Below are 20,580 nucleotides of genomic sequence, written 5' to 3' on the forward strand. Positions count from 1 at the left end.
AGTCCCATGCTCACACACCTGCAAATCATGACCAGGGGAACAAATGTCTGTGTCATGTCACATCAGGATTACCTCCAGCTGCAACTAAACTCATGTGCATATAGGTGTAGATAATTGACATTAAGGAAATAAAGAATGTGGAGTAGGCATTCACCAAGGGTGGACAGGCAGAAAGTTGAAGATTCAGGGGTATTAGTACAGACTGGGGGAAAAGATGAAAAATTGTAAGAAACACTTAAAAAAATGGATCTAAATTATATCAAGTAGATGTGTGTCATTTCTTTCTTTATGTCTTCACCTGCATTGCCAGTTTAGATAATAAATGGTTCAAGATGCCAAGCACATGTTTAGTTTGCTGATATTTTCGGTTCTGACTGTTTCAATGTGCTGAACTTTTGAGTTAATGGTGTGACTGCCTGAAAATCTCAGTTGCTATTCTCAAGGAACATTCATTTCTAGTCCTCAATCATGGAAATAGGTTTGAAAGCTTGAACAAGGAAGTGATAAGCATTAGAATATACAAAGAATCTGATGCGTATTTTAATAATGCAATCCTATTTCATTATGAGGGTTTGAGGCAATTGAAAAAAACCATATATAATTGTTTGAGATTGGCAGCACTGGTTTCTGTAGCTTAGCAGTTCTAAATAATTTTTTCATTACTTGGGGAAGATGCTTTGCAGAGAAAGTAACTGGTAAGAGAAGAAGTGCAGAAAGAAGACTGAAATTTGCCCAGCAGCCTGTCAATAGTTGACAAAATTGACATATCTTTTAATGGGTTACTATGGCTAAATTTTCTAAAACTATGGTTTTCATGGCTAAACTATAAAAGAAATAACATCACTTAAGTATCTCTATTATTATATGAACTTGATTATAATTCCATATGTATTTATTGATATGTGGGTGTTTGTGTGTGTATGTTGTTTAATATGGTATTTTGACTGCCTTTTTCTCATTTCTTACTTTGAGACTCATCTCATTTTCTTTAGGTTTGGTTGGTTTTGGTTGTCAGCTTTCTCCTTTTTCAGAATTGTAGCATTTGTTTCTTTTATTTCTTGATGTATGTGCTCAGTCATTTAAAGTGTGGTTTCAAGCTGTCCTTTATGTCACTAAAAGAAATTAGCTAAATAGCACTGTTTAATTAATTTCAGGACCGCCTCTTTTTCGTCATGGAATATGTAAATGGAGGAGACCTAATGTTTCAAATCCAACGCTCACGCAAATTTGATGAACCTCGATCCCGCTTTTATGCTGCAGAGGTCACATCAGCACTCATGTTTCTTCACCAACATGGCGTAATCTACAGGTACTTTTTTTGATCAAAAATAAAGTGTTCTTGGGGCTTTGGGATGGTTTGGGCTGAAATCCTCCATCTCTTAGCAACCAGTTTTAGATTAGTTGTTTGTTCAAATTTGCTTACACAGAACTTTTTTTGGCTGTTTATCATTGAGAATGTTAACATTTGAATAGTCTCTGCAGCAGTCGCCAGCTGTGTGTGCCAGTTTTGTGTTCTAGTCCAAATAAAGTGGGTTTGAAAAAGCTTGGCACAGTACGACCCAGAGGTGACCTTTCTGCAGATCGGCGCAATCTCTGTACTTTCCTCCCTGTGCCATAGATTTCCTCTTGGTTTCTAACCCCCTGCCACTTCCTGAGTTTGTTTGTCTTAGTTGTCTCCACTCCGATACAATCGGGATGGTCATTTGCAATGCTTTGCTTATGCCCCTTCTTCTTGACTGTTTGGGTGAAGGCTTAGTCACCAGCAGGAAGTGGCTCTTTGGAGACAATTCTGATTTGCTTTCAAGTGCCCTGCATCTATTTGAACCTCCTCCACTGGCCCCAGTCTCTAGTCTTCAACAACCATGCACACGCACACACAGAAAGTGCATCTTGTTGTGCTGGGATGAAGATTGCGTTTAGGGATAGGCTGTATTATTAAAACTAAGGATTCACTTTGAAAAATTTCACCCTGATGTTAATGTGTTTAATAAATCCTTTATCTTGTCATTTCACACTTCCTCTCTGTTTTTATTTGTTTTTAGCAGGCTGTTATTACTTGAGATAAATTTGGGCTCTCACAAGCAGCATGCTTAATAAGTTTTGTAATGTAAATCTGTCCTGTCTAGTAAAAACTCTGAATTCTTCAGATGTAACCGAGCTCCATTTTTTCCCTTGATATTCCTACCCTCTTTCAGGTTATCAGTTTTGATTTGAGGTAGTCATCTCAGAGACAGGCAGTCACAATATTGTGACCAAAACATCAAGATAAGGATATGGAATTTTTCACATCCCTGGATTCATATAAAGGCAGGTCTTGAGAGTGCTAGAAATTGAGAAGGAAATATTAAATTTTTAGTAACCAGGGTTGAATGGTGAGTTCCATTAGTAGCAATTGGCCTTGCCATATACCAAGGGATTCAAAGGTAAATTTCTCAAAGGCATCTCCTTTCCAGAGACAAAGCAAACAGGAGAACATCACAGCTTCTGAGGAAAGTAAATGTCTTTGAAAGTGGTCTTTTCATCAAAAATCTAGTTTTCTTTATAAAACTCTTTGCTAGCTGCAGCTCTTAATCTCCATTTATTAATGCTGGTATGATATTTGCATACTGGGTTGTACTTTTGGGCCTGACAATTCACAAGGGTTTGCTTTCAAGTGCTGAAGATCCAACAAATTTCTTACCTTTCTTGCCCGTATCGTATTTCCTATTCATTGTCTGCATTTATTTCCAAAGCTAGGTATTTGTACACTCACATAATAGAATATGACAACTTCAGAATTTATAAGTATCTGTCATAAGGGAAACAGACAAGCTTGGCACTTTGTAACGTGAAGGATTTTGAGGATTTGTCTCCATTAAATACTTGAGCTAATTTGCTCCTCCTGGAAACTGGAGGTAGATATCTTGTAATTAGCAGTCAGTTTAATGGTTTCTCTGAACCAGCAAGAAAGAATTGGTATAAAATTACATCTCCCTGCTTTATATGAATGTACATTTATTCACCCCCCCATCTTTCACTGCTCCCATCCCTTAACACACATCCTCCTTTCTCTCTACTCCTTCTCTCCTACCTCTTTTCCCTTGTCCTGCCTGTAGCTTCTGCTGAGTGTTGGCTCCTAGTTGGATGCACTGAATCGCTTCGTGTGCGTGTGTTCTTTGTTTAACTTCATCAGCAGAATGCTTCCATGACAGGAGAAATGTCAAATGTCATTTTGAGACAATGTTTCATAATTTAGACTTCACAGTGTACTCACAACTTTTGATTCAGACACTATGCTGACATGTCTGACATGCATGCTAGACTATGTAAATGTGCTTGTAAATGGTGTGTTATGCTGAGTGTATGATCAGAAGACACATGAGAACATGAGTTGTAGGATGAAAGCATAAACTATTGAAGGCAACAGGAAGAAATTAGGAGCAGATTCAGTTGTATTTTGTTTTGACACAGGCTTTTGGATCTTGACATAGCTATGTTCATAAGAATAATTCATTTTCTGAACTCTGAGGTACTAGGAGTTCAAATATTTGTAAAATGAACATCCCAGTTACACTGTACAATACAAGTAGAAGGAAGAAATTATTTTAAATTAATTAATCATAAGAAAATGTCAGAACTCATTCACAATGTGCCAGGCCTTGGGAGAATGCATTTGTGGATGTCAAGCATGCTTAGGAATAGTTGTCTTGCAGAGAACAGTTTCAGCCTAATTATTCCATACCTGACTCCATTATTTACTACGATGCTAAAAATGCATTGGGATCAAGTCACTCCTTTACATCTCCAAAGCTCTTATTAGCTGGCAAACAAGGAAAGAAAAGGGAAAGAAAAAATAGAAAATAAAACAACCTTTGCTCCTAAATAACTACCAGTCATAACTACCTGACATGCCTTCAGATATTTTAATAAAGAATACTTTTCTTCTGTGTAATTATACTTCTAGAAAAAACATTGTGGTGTGAAATTAATGGTTATTCTCCAAAGTGGGAAATGTTGCTTGTGTGGGCATTACTTCAAGGAAAGTGGGGAATATATAAATAAAGTAAGATGTTTGATGGAAATGTAGGTTTCAAAATAGTTGCTATACCTTCTGATCTTTTTTCAGTCTTGTATGTGGAAGTATTTGTTTGGAGCTAAACAAAGTTATATTTTTGGAAGTAAATAACTAGCTTTAGCGCATGCTTTGGCTTGTTGGTTAGGTTTTTAGAAAGTGCTATGATGATACTAAATGATCATCTTTTATAATAACTGGTTTATCCTCATTTCCCCTGGAGTTCAAAGAGAAAGCCAGCTCCCTGTTTAGCAATAGAAATTATTCTCTGAGTTCACATCTTTGCAGCTAGCCCAGCAGTTGTTCCCAGACTTGTCCAATTACCGGTATGCTCATTGGAATTACATATATCTTCCGTATGTTTATCCTCCTTATGCTTATTGAGTTGGAAATAAAGATGAACCTCACAACTTTTGTATATAAAGATATTCCATTACTGAATGCATGTTGTATGATAGGTAAACTTTAGGATAATTTTTAGGGTGGCATTTTTAAATGTCTGATGTTACTGTTGTGTCAAAAACACTTCAACAGCCTAATAAAAATATTTACATTATCCCTGCTACCTTCCCTCTCATCTGGCATTCAGCTATTCAGGCACATGTCAGACTGGGGCCTGATAATACAAGTAGAGTTAATCAGACACTAGAGAAGTTTCAATCCCATTTTCTGGCACTTGTCCTTGTTCGTGTTATGCAATTGCAATTGCACCACTTAGAAAAAATGTATCCAAGCTTCAGGAATTAAGGACTAGGAATCTCATTTTGATTTTTTTTTGTGAGCTGGACTGGAGTTTGAACTTGGTGATGAAAGGTTGTGGACTATGTTCAGTGTCACCTGTCCCTGGAGTCTGGTGTATTTTAAGTCAGTTTTCATAATATATTAATATATATTATGTCTATATAAAATATATTAGTATATATTCTCATGTAGGGAAAATGCAACAAACAGTGTGATAAGTAACTGTGAATTCTGTACTCCCCTCTTGCACTTAATTTCAGCATTCCTGTGCTCTTTCTGCAGATATATGTAAATGTGGCATGTTCTTGTTTCACTTGGAGATGTTGGGCTGAGGTCAGGAGTAGCTGGCTGGCTGCTCTCAGTGCAGGAGTTCAAGTGAGGTGACAAAAGTGACCTGCTGTGTCCTGAAATACCTACAAAGAACTGTTTTTCCCCCAGGCAGGAAGACCGGCACTAGAACAGGGTGCCTCTTCAGGAACATAAATGACACTGTCCCCCGTTCATACATGATTTAGGAAATAACTGTGAGCTGTATGCATTGTTTCAGTAGTTGTGTGTTTCTTGGTCTCTGTTATCCTCCAGAATCATTCAAGTACTCTCTCTGGAACACAAAAGAAAAAAAAAACAAAACTGAATGTATACAATTTCAGTTCACCTGAAAGGATGAAAAATACCTTAACCGGGAAATTAGTGTCACCTGCTTTGGATTGACTAAAGTAGCACAAATTTTTTGGTTTGGTTTTGGTCACGATGGAGTCCTTATTCATAACTATGGTTTATTATGTTCCTCAGCAATATGAAGTAATAACCCAGCCTGCAACTTGCTGGAGCTTTCTGAGGCTCTCTACACTCTGTAATTAATGTGTTGGTCATGATGAAGGATTTATTAACACGGAATTGAGGTAAATGTGGATGTAAATATGCTGATGCCAATCCTTGAGTACCTCCAGGCTTTTTCCATACACAACTACCCTAAGAACTTGTTTGAACACTAACTGAATTTTTCCCTGGATAATCAGTTTTCCCAGCATTCCTGCTTATCAGGGCAGCACACACCAGTTTTTCAGAAAGAAGAACTACCTAAAATTAAAAGCACTTTCATTAGTGTGTCTTTATGTGAAATAAGAATATTTATTTATAAAGTGTGACTTCATTGGTGGTTGTGTGATTCAGTGCAACCTTGGCAGAGTAATGAGGAGTTATATTTACACTGATGAAAATGTTGCATGGTCAGTGGTTAGCATGTTAAAAGTCATCATTCTCCCAATTTACCTTACTATGTTACTTCTGAGTGGCAGCAGCCAAATAAAATTCCCCTCCCCCCTATTTTTTTTTTTCTTTTTAGCAAAACTAGACATGGAGCATTTTGATTTAAGTATGTAAAGATTATGTTATTGCAACTCTGAATAGTTAAAGGTTAAATTGGTGCTTTAGCTGTGGCCCATGAAAGAAGGCAAGACCTTGTACCCTCACCTGGCATATTCACACCTAAGTGCAGGAGTATGCTGAACACACGGTCATCTCCACATAAGCTGCCTGTTGCAGCAGTCCACTACAGAGAAGTTACAGTTTGCTTCTGGTCTCCACATAAGCTGCCTGTAACTACAGAGAAGTTATGCTGTAACATAACTACAGAGAAGTTACAGTTTGCTTCTGGCCCAAGTGAGCAAAAAAGTATTTCCATCAGCTTCAGTAAAAATAGGAAGCAAGGAGTGAATTGTGCAGGTTTTTCTGGAGTCCCAGTGTCTCCAGAGACTGCTGCCCAAGCCGCGCCACCTGACCAGTGCTCCTGGCCGGGTTTGAGCTCTGGACTACATCCACACTCTCTCTGCTCTGCCTGCTCTAGTTTCTAAAACTGAACATGAGCTCCAACGGGATTTTAGTCAGTGGCCTCCTGCCCTCTTTGCACTTTTTCTTGCTGGATCTAGGCATGTCAACAGTCATGAAATGCATAAATAAGCAGGATGTCTTCCCCGCAGGAAAAGGCAGTGGGCCGGGGTGGAGAGGAGCGGAGCTGAGGGAGATGAGAAGCAGGAAGGAGAGTTGGTTCCCAGGCTTCTGGCATTCGGGCCCAGGGAGTCCACCCTGCCATCTGCCCAGCTTATGTATTGTGCTAAAGGCTCTGTCGTATAGGAGAGCCTTTGACAAGGTTTCCAGCTGTGGAAGGATGAGTAAAGGCTGTGGGAATAGGATATGAACCACATGGTCTTGCCAACAGTCGAATGCTTTTTAAATTTCTCCTGGGTTTGGAACATAAAAAAGTCCTTAGTTGGCTGTTGCGTGGGAGTTGGGTATGTGGGGGGGCAGGGCTGGGCAGTTAATATTTAGAAGGATAGACCAGCACCATTGACCTTATTTGGGGAATGGCAAGGTACTTCCAGGGGGAGTTCTTGGTAGAAGGGTCAGCATTGTTTTTTTGCTTCATGTTTATTTGGTGCAAGATTTTCTTGTTTAATGACCATTTGTATAGTGCTGTATTGTGTAAATAAAGCTATGACCTTTACCTTCTGATAACAGTATAGGAGTGAGTTAATGTTAAATGAGAGTGAGCAGGGAGTGGGAATCTGCCGGGGTTAATGCCAAGTTTACATTCCTCTGAGGGCAGCCATGTTCCGGTACCCTCAATAGAAAGGGCAACAGTACCTCTCAACAGATAATAGCAGTGAAATGTTACAGAACATATTTGTATTTATTTCTGGGTGAATGTCACTGATTTTAGATGATTGATGTTTGTGTCTTTATTTTATAACAGGAAGAAATGTGTGTTATCTCTCAGCGTTTGATAAGAAGATTTTAACTCAGAGAAACATACACAAAATAAAAAGCCAGTAGAGCTGCAGCACATGTGAAACTGAACTGCAGTGATACAGAACAAACCCATTAGTTTTCCTAAACTGCTGAGACACAAAGCTGTTTCTGCAGAATCAGGTACACTAACTCCAAACAAAATCAAACTCTGCAAACAATCTTCTAACAGAAAAAAGAGAATGCTTTCCATGTCACAGTGCATTAAAAATCTAGAGGTCCTTCCTACATGTAATTCTGCTGCTAACAGACAAAACTTAGGATTGAATTTTACTGTGCCCTTCAGTCATGTTTGTCTTCAAACAGTGAAAAATATTTCTATAACCCAGTTGCAGTAGTGTTCAAACTATGTCACATTAAGGGTGAAGCTTTGCCTTTTTTGTGCTATTGAATGCATCCACTAAAGTTTCATAATAAAGAAGTGCACAGCGAATGTGGTTCTGAAGTAGTAGGCTTTTAACAAAGATTTTGTTGTGCTCTTGAGATGCTTCACACAACAAAGAATCACTGAATAATGGAGCTGTAGAATCACTTGGGCTGCAAGGAAGCTTAAAGATCATCTAGTTTCAATACCCTGCCATAGGCAGGGACACCTCCCACTAGACCAGGTTGCTCAGAGTCCCATCCAACCTGGCTCTAAACAATTCCAGGGATGAGGCATCCACAGCTTCACTGGGCAACCCATTCCAGTGACTCACTGCCTTAATGGTAAAGAATTTCTTCTTAATATCTAAAATGCTGGCAGTTTGAATCCATTCCCCTTTGTCCTGTCACTACATGCTCTTGTAAAGAGTCTTCCTCCATCTTTCTTGTAGGCTCCCTTCAGGTACTGGAAAGCCAGACTCATGTCATTCTGAAGCCTTCTCTTTTCCAGGCTGCACAATCCCAATTCTCTCAGCCTTTCCTCACAGGAGAAGTGCTCCATGCCTCTAATTATCTTTGTGACCCTCCTCTAGGCTCTCTCCAACAGGTCCATGTATTCCCTGTGCTGGGGACGCAAGAGCTGGATGCAGCACTGTGGGTGGGGTCTCACCAGAGGGGAGTAAAGGAACGAAATCCTCTCCCTGGTCCTGCTGCCCTCGGTGCTTTGGGTGCAGCCCAGGATACAATCCGCTTTCTGGGCTGTGAAGTTGGGAAATAATGCAAAATGTTAGATGAAAACAAATAAGGAACTTTATTTAGTTGGGGAGTTCTTAGTAGTGATGACAAAAATGCTGAACAACCTTAAAAGAAAATTTGAATTATGCCCTTCAGTAAAGACATTTGCATACAACTTCTATTTTTTTGGCCAGAACCTTGCTACTTTTGGCTGAATGTTTACATTTACTCTCTTTGCCCATCTTCCCACCCCCTTTTTTATCCACCTCTGTTATATAAGAGCTTATCACTTAAGACGCTCCTACAGCAAACATTTCTGCATGCAGATCGTTACTCAAAGGCTGATTTTCATTGTGAGACTGTTCATATGTGTGATATCTGCAGCTTCTTGAATGAGTTCGGACCTTGGTTTGACTTCTTAGACAGAAAACATGTTTATTTTTAAAAAGCAAGTCATCACATTTTAGAAGGCACTGTTATTAAAAACCATATGTTCTTTTGCTTAACACTGCAAAAGGCAGTGGAAAATGAAAATTTAGCCAATCCAATAGCCAACAAAACCGAGTTGTCATTGAGTCCTTTGAAAATCTTTAAAATGTCTGTTTATCTGACAACTTGTACTCCAATGGAAGAAAACAGATATAATATTGTGCACTAGATTAATTAAATAGGCCTATGAAACTAAAACAGGGAAAATACATCCAGTAAGACCCCCAGCATTTTGGGGAGTGCACCAAAGTCTCTATTCCTACCAGAATAAATAGTGGTAGGATTACATCAGAAAGACCTTGGACAGGCAAGGTGCAGTCTAACCAAGAGAATCAGAAAGTGGAACAAAATGGCTCTGGTGGCCCTGACAGTACTAAAAATGAGCAGAAAGGGGAGCAGTAACAAGGCCAGAGTGATAATAAATCCCTTCTTGTGCCAAGAGAATGTGCAGTATTGCATGCCCCTCTCCTTGGCTGCCACTGTGTCGCAGAGCCTGAACAAGCAGCTCCCCAGAGCAGCAGACAGTAGGAGAAATAATCATAAGTAGGAGTCTTCATCATCTCAGCAGCACATGTGGAGGAGGCAGATGTGGAGCAGGAATAGCAGTGTTGCCAAGGTCAGCTTTTACCAAGATGGGAGATTGTGTTGTCTCTGCACTGTCATACCCCCAGCAATGGATGGCTCCAGAGACAGACAATTTACTCTCACCACCAAGTTGAATTTTAGTCCCCCAAGACCATTTATGGTGGGGGTACAATATTTTAGATTTAAAAAATTACTAGAGTAACATCCAGCTTTTGAGAAGAGAGGCTTATGAGAAGCCCAAACAGCACTTCTCACAACGTACATACCCCATGGGTCTTCACTTCTTGCTTCCTGCTTAAAGAATTTGTTTCCAGTAGTCAGTCTTACAAAACAGCAGAGAGAGAGTGCAAATAAATGTGAGAGGCCAGAAATAATGGTGGTACTGATATATGTGTGCTTTTTTCCTCCAAGCTGCCATTTCCTTCTCCTGATGCATACAAGACACTGAAAATGTCACTGCCAAATGCAAACAGTACATGCAGTTGTATGCATTTTGTTTCATGTAGATTTGACAGTGGCAGTCATAAAAGTATTCTTCACAAGATATTCCAGTATTAAAGTGTGTGATTGCCCCTTCAAGGGAAGGGGAAGATGGGATGGCAGCAGTAGATTGCCAGTATAGCAGTCACTATGGGTGTGCTTTGATATGAAACTGAGCAATACAGAAGCAGTACCTAAAAAATTAACTGAAGGAAGCTTGGTTACTAATAACCTGAACAGAGGAACTTATATGTTCAAAACATGGAATATAAAGTATAAAATTAAATGGTGACAAATAAACATTTTAGCACTTCACCAGGTATTTACTTGATTTATTATAGGGTTTCCGAGGGAGATCCTGTGGTCTACTAAGACCCATTTTAAAAAATGCCTAAATATATTCTAACATAAATAATGAGTCAGATGGAATTGCTATGGTCAGTTAAGTGCGTAATGGATATTTAAAAGCTTTCAAACATCAATAAATCTGAAAGAGCTCTAACAGAGTACTTGTAGAACAAAAATAATTGGCACTTAAGAAACTGCCCGAGTGTGTATCTGTGTAAACTTAACTACCAGTGAGAGGACAGCAAGTGTTTATGGTACTGTATACTGAGGATATAAAAGGAATACCAAATGCCTGCCAGTTCATCTGCTGATAATCTGTAATGGGTCCAGAGAGGCCATAAGTATTATCAAGAGGCTCTGATTCTCATTTATATGAAAGTCTTTAAATATCTGCTATATAAAAGGACGCTCAGGTTGTGCATGAAGAAAATAGCAGCTCAGCAGCATATAGGCTAAAGCACAAGGCTAAAGGCACTCTGCAGCAAGCTTGTTGAAGCTGTCTCTGATAAAACCCTGTAAGTTAATTTCCACAGACACTGAGTGAGAAGTGTCCCAAGCAGGGGGGAAAGAAACCCTTCAGACAACAATGGTTTTTATGCAGATTCTCTTTTCACCTTTTAAAAAATCACAAAAGAAAAAGAAGGAAATATTTTGCCAGCTACAGATCAGAGCTAGTGGTATGTTTGCACACAAAGTAGGACAAAAGTTTGGGGTTTCTGTGGGTGTCCCAAGAGGAAGAGGATTTCACCATAATTTCTAAAACATCTGCAGATTGAGTAGTTGTTTTGTCCATGAGCAAGAGGGCTTGAAGAAATTTTGAAACAGCATCCTGGAAATTCTCTGTGTAGTAATAACAACAAAACATTAACTGGTATTAGTGAGCTATAGCTTATAAAACCAGAGACAATTCGGTGACAAATCTGGTATAAATCATTACCACTACAGACTTTTCTCCCCTGGCTCAGATATGTGTGCTCTTAGGGCAAAATAGTATAAACCAAATCAAAGACAGATCACACTAAAATCAAAAACTGTGCCCATAGCACATATAATAATAGGGTTTCATTTTTACACACCTTATGTAATAAAACTCATTTAAAAGGCAGTCAAACATAGTTATGTTTGCCTAATTACAGCCACAGAATTATGGGGGTAGGAAGACAGCGGAAGGATTGGTATCTGTCCCTGGCTCAGATATGTGTGCTCTTAGTTAGGGCAAAATAGTATAAACCAAATCAAAGACAGATCACACTAAAATCAAAAACTGTGCCCATAGCACATATAATAATAGGGTTTCGTTTTTACACACCTTATGTAATAGAACTCATTTAAAAGGCAGTCAAACATAGTTATGTTTGCCTAATTACAGCCACAGAATTATGGGGGTAGGAAGACAGCGGAAGGATTGGTATCTAGGGCAGTAAAGGATGAAAGGGTGGAACGGTATCATTGCTAATGGAGTATTTTGTGTCATCATTTAATGAGTCTGAGTTGAGAATCACAGTGCCCCTTAATTTTTTTTTTGCTACACTATCAAGTCTTAACAAAATACTATAAATTGGCTACAGAGACTGAAAACTAAAACCCTTATTTGTTTCAGGGTTGGGCAATAGTGAGTTTAATACATCATATTAGAGATATAGTACAGCTTCTGCAACTACTCTCCCATTCTGTTTGAAAAACATTTGGATAATCTTTCTCAGAGATTTGTTTGTTCATGTATTTTTATTTTGAATTCAAAATGTGATAACAGTTAATAAAAATATGCTGTGAATATGAATATGATTTGACATGGGAGCAGTAAAGCCACCAGCTGGTGTATCAGTGACTGTTTCTTTAAAAATTTATGGTAAAACCTCTTTCCGACACCAGAAGAAAAAAAAAAGCAATTTTACAATGGAATTAAATTGTACTCAGTGTGCTCAGTTTAAGGCTGTCAGAAGGATGCAAAGAGACTTTATTGTGCATTATAGTTTAATTAAACTTTATGTGTAAGCTGTATAATTAGGTTCCTTTCTAGTCTTTGCCCACATAACTCTGGAGCTTTATGGGATAATTTCTGCTCTTGTCAGAACATAAAGTCTGGTTAGCAGGTCTCGGAAGAGGCTGGGCATGCAGAAGTTACAAAGATAATTCCTCAGGCCCAAAATAATTTTTTTCATGTTCACAAAACTGTTTAAGAACAGCCTACACTGATCAATAGTTAATATTATAATCCTACTGAAGTTAATATTTACATGCAACGACTACCCAGTAAGTACCAAATGTTAGAGATTAAAATCACATTTAGCTTCTCAAATCTTTATTCAGAAGTGCCTCTCTCTTGTATTTGGGCTGGACTGTTGGCTTCTCTTGGTAGTGTCTCTGTCTTCATGGCTGAAGTTAAATTGCAGTAGCACTCTCCTAACCTTGATGTTGGCAGAAGTGAATACACTGTAAATTTCCTAAGTCATGTTTTATTTCACGTGAATAACTCATGAGTCATCTTTCCATTGCATTCATATTAATTAAAAATTGTAAGGTGCCTTGTATAAGTAGATTTTAAGTGGTGACATTATAAGTTGGCACTACAGCCAAAGTAGCTTTCCCAAGTACATTTTCTGGAGGAGATGAGGGAAGGCTGCAGGAGCTACATTGGAAACAATGCTGGAGCTGAAACTTCCTGCATATGAAAAGATTGTATAGAAATGTTTGTGCAGCTTCCTGGCAGAGGTTGGGGGCAAAAGTGATTTGATTTTGCTACACAACTGTAATTTTACAAGAGTATCTTATAAAATACAGTTCTCTGCATTAACATACGTAGCCCTTTTTAATTATATTTCAAAGTGAGAATTGGATTTTGAACCATTAGATTCTATGACCTCTGTCTGGAAGCAGTATTAGGAGTTTATTTCATGCATGAATCAATATATAAGGACAAGCAACTCCCAATTTTTCAGGTGCCTTCTTCATGCTTTATGGACAAACAATATTCTTCTTCATTTTGCCAGAATCCCTCCACTGCAGTGATCGTCCATCAAACGTAATGGAAAATTGTTAACTCTACAGAATTTTGGAACAGACAAATCTCATTTATAATAGAATGCTTTTAGAAAATTAAAGGACAAAATAAATTTAACTCACAGTTTTTACAATAATTTCTGCAGAAATCTGTTAAACTGCTGTTGACTGCTGCTGTTTTGATCCCCAATAAACACAGCAGGGTTAGAAGAGGTTTTAAATTAAGAGCCTACAAACCCTTCCCAAGTTCAGACCACGTGATAGGTTAAAAACATGTTTAGGCATGTGAACTATGCTACTGAAATCAGAATAGAAGCAAAAATTACTAAAATCTTTCTTCTACTTATTCCATATAAGTAAACATTTTGTTGGAAGCAACATTCTTGCTGTGTTACATAATTTCATTTATGCTATATAATTTATTTAGTCCTTTCTGTGCAATATTACAGGCACCACTCTCTGGAAATGCTTTCCATAAAAAGACGAAAGTGAGGTTGGAAAAAATCAGTGTCTGTACAAAAGTTCACTGCAGAGTTTTTCTGTTCTGAATAAGAAAGCATTTTTCTCCATGGAAACATGATATGGAGCTTAATAGGAGTCTACTTACTACTGGGATCTGTGTTTGTTCCCCGCTAAGGACACCCTTGGGAGCATAGGGAAGAGGATTTTTTCAATTGGTTTCTTTTATAAAAAGAAACATTTTATGTAAAAGCCTTCAGCAACCCTTCTCCTTTACGCTTCCTGGGCTTCATAAAGGTGCAGAAGGCATTGGCTACTATGGAAAAGGCACTGAAATGTTCGCTTATGCTGGTGCATCAATGGCTTCCTCAGGATATGCTCCCAGACACCTGTGTTTGGCCATTTTATTGTATGTCCTGTATTGTGGTTGCCAGACTAAAATATTTTCTTTTTCTTTTTTAACATTTTTCTTTTTTAACATTTTTCTTTTCTTTTTTTTTTTTAACATCTTCCTTAAATTTTGTAGAGTGTGTATATAGTGTTTGTTCAAAGGAATGAAAGAAAAATAAGACCAATTCAAGTTATAGCACAGGTTCCCTGCATTGCTGTGTTTTCACTTTTCACCTGATTCTAATAGTGGTTCTATCTGTTCCAGGTAGACGCACAAAGTAGGCATTATTAAGGACGTAAAAGATTAGTGCTTTTACCAGAAGATTGTAATATTTTACAAGCTTCATCTTTGCTCTGTGTCCTCATCTTGGAGTATGCTGACAGTCTGGCTCCTTCCCTGAGAAATGGCAATTTCTTTTCATTAGTTTTCTTTCAATAAACAACCTTATTGGAATTAAGAAGATAATCTGTATTAGCACTGAATAGCCTTCATTGCTTGCATCTGTGTTTAGCAGGTGGATAATAAGGTTGCTCTTAGTCTTATCGCAGTGTTAAAGCAACCTGGACTTCTCATTTGGGTAACAGAACTGGACCAAAGCACAAGTTTTCTTCATGGGTGCTGGGAATCATAGAATGATAGCATATCAAGTGGGAAGGAGACCCAGGGATCGTCCGAGCCAAACTTTCTTGGTAAAAGCACTATCCAGACAAGATGGCCCAGCACCTTCTCCAGCTGAATCTTAAGAGTGTCCAATATTGGGGGATCCTGTACTTCACCAGGGACATAGTTTTAATGCCAGATTTTTTCCCATTGTGAAAAATTTTCCTCTTGTGTATAATCGGAATCACTCCAGGAATGTATGGTCTTCTTTTTTTCCATGTGATTTCTTCTAAAAAGTGAGTATCTAACTTCTTTGTTCCTTTTAAATACTGGAACACGGTGATACCTTGAGCCTACCTTGAGCCTTCTCTTCTGAAGGCTGAACAGCCCAGTTCTCTCAGCCTTTCATCATATGGCAGGATTCTCAGTCCTTTGGTCATCTTTTTAGTGGTGCCCTTGTTAATGTAGCCCAGTGTCCTATTTGCTTTCTTTGCTGCAGCAGCACATTGTTCACTCACACTGAGCCTGTTGTCCGCCAGGACTACCAAACTTCTTTCCACAGAGCTGCTCCCTTGCTGGGTAGATACTGGTTTATGCTCCACTCCCGGATTATGTTTCCCCAGGTGCAAGACCTTACACTTGTTTTTGTTGAGTTTTGTAATGTCAGCTCACTCTTCCAGACTATCCAGGTCTTCCTGCAGGGCGGTTCTCTTTCCAATGTGTCCACTTCTCCACTCAGTTTGGTATTGACATCAGTCTTCATCAGGGTACACTTGATCCCATCATGCAGATCACTTGCAAAAATATTAAACAACCTTGAAACCAGTACTGATCCTTGGGGGACCTCAGTTGTGACAAGCTGCCAATTCTAAAAGGAACTGTTTACCACCACTCTGGGTGTGTCCTGCCAGCCAATTCCTCATGACCCACATGGAATCATCCAGGCTGTAGCACATCAGTTTCTCCAGGAGCAAGCTGTGGGAAACCATATTCAAAGCCTTGGTGAAATGCAGGTTGATGATGTCCACCACTTGCCCCACTTCAGCTGAGCAGATTACTTTATCATTGAATGCCATCAGGTTTGTCACATACAATTTGCCTTTAGCTAATCCATTATGGCTTTTCCCAATCATGTGCTTCGTCTGACTTGTGATAGCCCCAGAAGGATTTGTTCCATAGCTCTCCCAGGACCTGAAAGTTAAGACTGATGAGCCTGTTGTTTTCTGGATCCTCCTTTTAGCCCTCCTTGTAGACAGGGCTGACATTAGACTTCCTCCAGTCTTCTGGGATCTCCGTGACTTCTCAAAGATTTTGGAGAGTGGCCAGGCAGCGATGTCAGCCAGCTTCCTTGACACCCTCAGGTGGATATTGTCAGGGCCCAGTGATTTGTAGGGGTCAAGCTCCTGTAATACATTATACAACAACTCCTCCTTCACTGACAGTGGGTGGGTGCTTTCATCAGCATGGATTCTTGATCCCAAGCCCATGCACCCAACAGTGTTGATGAAGACAGAGGTGAAGAAAATTTTGGGGAATGCTGCATTTTCAGTGTTGTTGATGACTAATGAACCTCTCCTGTTTAACAGTAGGACAATTTTTAGCTTCTATTTCTGCTTGTTCTTTAGGTACCTGAAGAACCCTTCCTTGTGTTTTTTGACATCTCTGTCCAGTTTCAGCTCAGTCTGAATTTTTTCTTTCTAAACTCCATCTCTGCACATCCTGGCAATGCCCTTTTATTTCTTAAAGGATATTAATCTACTTTTCCATCTCTGGTACACTTCTCTTTTGGTTTCTGAGCAGACTCAGAAGCTCACAGGTAAGCCAAGGGAAATCTCTTGCTCTGCCAACTTTCCTTACTTTTAAAGGGGATGAACTGGTTTTGTATTTCGAGGAGAGCATGCTTGAAACTCCCTAGCTTCCTTTCTTGTCCATGAAAGCTTCTCAAGGAATCCCTCCTAACTGACCTCTGTGCAAGCTGAATTTTGCACTTCTAAAATCTAAGACTTTTGTCTTAGTACTAAGCTTCAGTGCGCTCAGACAGATCCCAAAGTCCAACAATATGGTGATCACTGCAGCCGAAGCTATCACTGATAAAGATACTACAAAGCAGGTTTACTTGGTAAATTATTTTGCAAGCAGCAAGCCCAACAGTGCCTCTTTCCTGGTTGACACATCTAATGTTTGTATGAGGAAGCAGTTCTCTACGCATTCCAGGAACCTGATGGATGATACGTGAGCTGCTAAATTGTTTTTCCGTATATGGGTAGTTGAAGTGTTGTTGATCCATGAGAGTCAGGTTCTGTTCACCTAAAGCTTGCTTTAAATAACACAGATATTGCTTTTTTAGCCTTATTTTCCTGACTGGGAGGTCAGTAGCTGATGCCTACTCTATGATCCCCATTGGAGACAACCATTTTGTTCTTGACCCACAGGAATTCAATAGGGCTTCCACAATCACCATAGCTGACTTCTATACATCCAAGCTTCTCCTTAACAAAGCATGACACATCCTTCTTTTCTTCCCTGCCTGTCTTTGTGTGACAGCCTGTTGCCATCCGTCGTGGTCCTCCAGTCATGTGAGTTGTCTCACCATGTTTCAGTTATTCCTACTTTCTGACTGCGCACAGAGCTCCAGTTCCTTGTGTTTGTTCCCCAGGCTGTAGGCATTGATATACATACACTTGAGATGGTTGGTTGGTCTTTTGTTTCTCATTTTGGAAGGCAACTAAGGAATGTTTGTCCTTACTCTGGTTGGCCTGGCTTATTCCCCACGTGGTTTAAATGGCATGACTATTGCCACTTTGCACCCCACCTGCTAAGTCCCTCAGTTTAAAACCTACCTCACCATGGTGGCCAGCCTGTTACCAGAGATTCCCTTGCCTCTTCTAGACAGGTGGATCCCATTTCTCCCTGACACACTAAGAGTCATTGAAGATTGCCCAATTGTCATAAAAGCCAAAACCCTCATGACTGCCCTAGCCACAAAGACAGAAGATGATTTGCATTATGCATCTATTTTTGGCTTCATCTTTTCCTCCAAGTGGTTAAACAGAAGGATAGATAACTTATACACCAATACTTTTTGCTTGCCCTCTCAGGGTTCTGTAGTCTTCCCTGATTGTGACCCAGGTTCCAGCCTGCCATGTCATTTATGCTTACATGGCATAAGAGCAGCAGTGGCAGAGCATTGTGTGTTTTGTGACAATTTGTGGCACCCTCTCAGCAACATCCCGGACCTTAGCTCCTGGAATGCAGCATGCCTCCCATGGCTATCAGGCTGGCAGATGGGTGCCTCAGTGCCCCTTAACAAAGAGTCACCCACTATGAGTCTTCATCATTTCTTTTCACTGCATGCCGCTGGTAGAGTTTCTCCTTGCAGACCTTGCTATACATGGGTGTCTACAGCTGTTAAAGCTTCATATGTGGTTTTGGTGGGAATGCTTTAGGGTGGGGAATGAAACAGAGTCCTGCTTTTGGTCAGCACCAGGGTCCAAGGTGCCTGTTTATTTGTGGTGTCCACCACAATAATCAGCTCCGTCTCAGCATCTGTAATGCTGCACAGCCTTTTAACTGTTTCCTGGCACTCCTGATGCAGCAGATCATCAGCCTGTGCTCATCTTTGATAGGGCACCTTTTCTCTGGGTGAAAGGTCTAGGCTTTTATTGCAACCTACTACCCATATTGAAGTCTCCTTCCTTATTAGCTCTGTATGGATGGAAGCATCAAAAGCTTTCTCTGTAGGTTTGCTGGGTTTAGCACTGCCTCGTTTTCCCTTCTTCAATCAGTCAACAATATGTTTGGTACTGGTCATTTCTGAGGGAGGTGTTGACATTTGTATTACATTAACAAGGAAAATGTCATCTGACATTCATGGAAGATAAAGACTTTTTCTCTCCAAAAATAATAGAGTCAGAGCACAGGACAGGGGGTTATATACACCTTAAAATGATCTGCATTTAGTATGATAGCAGGATAACAATATATAAGATTGGATCAAATTCACCTACGCTATCGCAGCTTTGACCATCTTTTAATAGGAATTTCAGAACCTACACTTGATCTTAATTGTCACTATGTTGGAAATTATAGGCTTCCAGCAAGGGAAGTTTGTTTGCTCAGTATTGTGATTGGGAATGAAAACCCATCTCCCCTGTTGGACTTATATCATATTAGAATAATACTGGGCTTGTTGCACAGCATGAGGTTGATTGACCTTTGGGATAGGGGAAGTGTAAGGCTAACAAGTTAAATGCCATTGAAAACAATTGGCTAAATCATAAATTCAAACTGACCTGGTTTATGTATCTGTGATTTAAGGAAGAAATTTAGAGATGTCGGATAAGATCCAGGGCTAAACAGCTGAAAGAGGGAGACTAAAATACTCAACTTTAGTTGATTAAAGATATTCTGATCCTGTTTTTCTCTGGTGTCTTGACCTTACTAAAGTTCACTTAGAATGTAATGGAAAAAACAACTGGTTTGATAGCAAAATACAGGAAATGCCTGCAATCATGCCTGATTACAGTAGCAGCTTTTCTTTTGGTTTGTTGGGGTTTTTTTCAGAATACTCTCTCTGTGTGCCTAAAACAATGTAGAGTAATAATGCTTTGGAACCCTTTATTTGGTGTGTCAAAGCAGAGCAATTAGATGTCTGGCTTTTTGATGGATATGCATGTAGGGAGCTTTTGCACAGGAGAGCTCCATGTGACCTAAGTGAGAAAAGTTAAGAATTATTAGAGGGCATAACTTAAAAGCCTAGAAAATTGTGTGCGTGGCAATTCCACCATGACTGAAAAGACAAATAAATGCAGGTCTTTTTAAGAAATCTGCCTTTGTTTGAGTTTCAACAACAAAAATGGAAGTTTTGCAACTTTAAATTTGAATGAAATCTCTATCTGGGATAAAGGAAGCCAGGAAGCAGCTTATACTGAATGTACACAAAGGCTCATATTTATCTCACCTAACTTTAGGAACACAATTGAAGCTTCCAAGCCAGGATCCTACTTCTCCTGGAGTACATTTACAGTCAGTGGAGTAGGACAGACTGTGTCTTTAGGGAGCTGTGCAGCCCACATGTTCTGTGTATCATCTGCCTGAAGATATCTGTGGAGATGGCCATGGAGGGAGCCTGGGGCAAACCATGGCACTTCAATTAACCTCCTATGACTGGTGGCATAAATCTAGTCAGAATCATGCAAAATACAAGATATAAAATTAAAACCAGAACAAAATGTTTCAGACCTCTAGTTACATTCATGTTTAAGGTAAATTTTGAAAACTGATGGAGTTGGGGTTGATTACAATATTTTGTTCATTGATTACAATTCTGTTTTCCTTGATAACTGTATAAGATATGGGTTATGGGTTATTAAGTTACAAGGATTCATTGTTGAGATAGCTCAATGAGAACTGCTACAGAAATGCAAAGTGCTACCAAGATATGTGTGCATTTGTTTGGTGCATGTTTTCCTACCATGTATAAGAAAGCTTCAGTCAAAAGTTGGAAGGAGAAGAAAAAAATTTGGTCTTTTTG

The 20,580-nt window shown here is 39.4% G+C and overlaps 1 protein-coding gene across 1 annotated transcript in view; it reads left to right on the forward strand.

Moving 5' to 3' along the window:
• The window catches only part of PRKCE (protein kinase C epsilon), a 282,922-nt gene that overhangs the window by 226,970 nt on the left and 35,372 nt on the right, over positions 1–20,580 (forward strand). Inside the window, exon 11 of the mRNA XM_041477134.1 lies at positions 1,155–1,309. Coding sequence (XP_041333068.1) covers positions 1,155–1,309 — 155 coding nt within the window. The remainder of the gene's footprint in view (positions 1–1,154; positions 1,310–20,580) is intronic.

This window comes from Pyrgilauda ruficollis, unplaced genomic scaffold, assembly GCF_017590135.1.
Source record: "Pyrgilauda ruficollis isolate IOZ18807 unplaced genomic scaffold, ASM1759013v1 scaffold4, whole genome shotgun sequence".
NCBI lineage: Eukaryota > Metazoa > Chordata > Aves > Passeriformes > Passeridae > Pyrgilauda > Pyrgilauda ruficollis.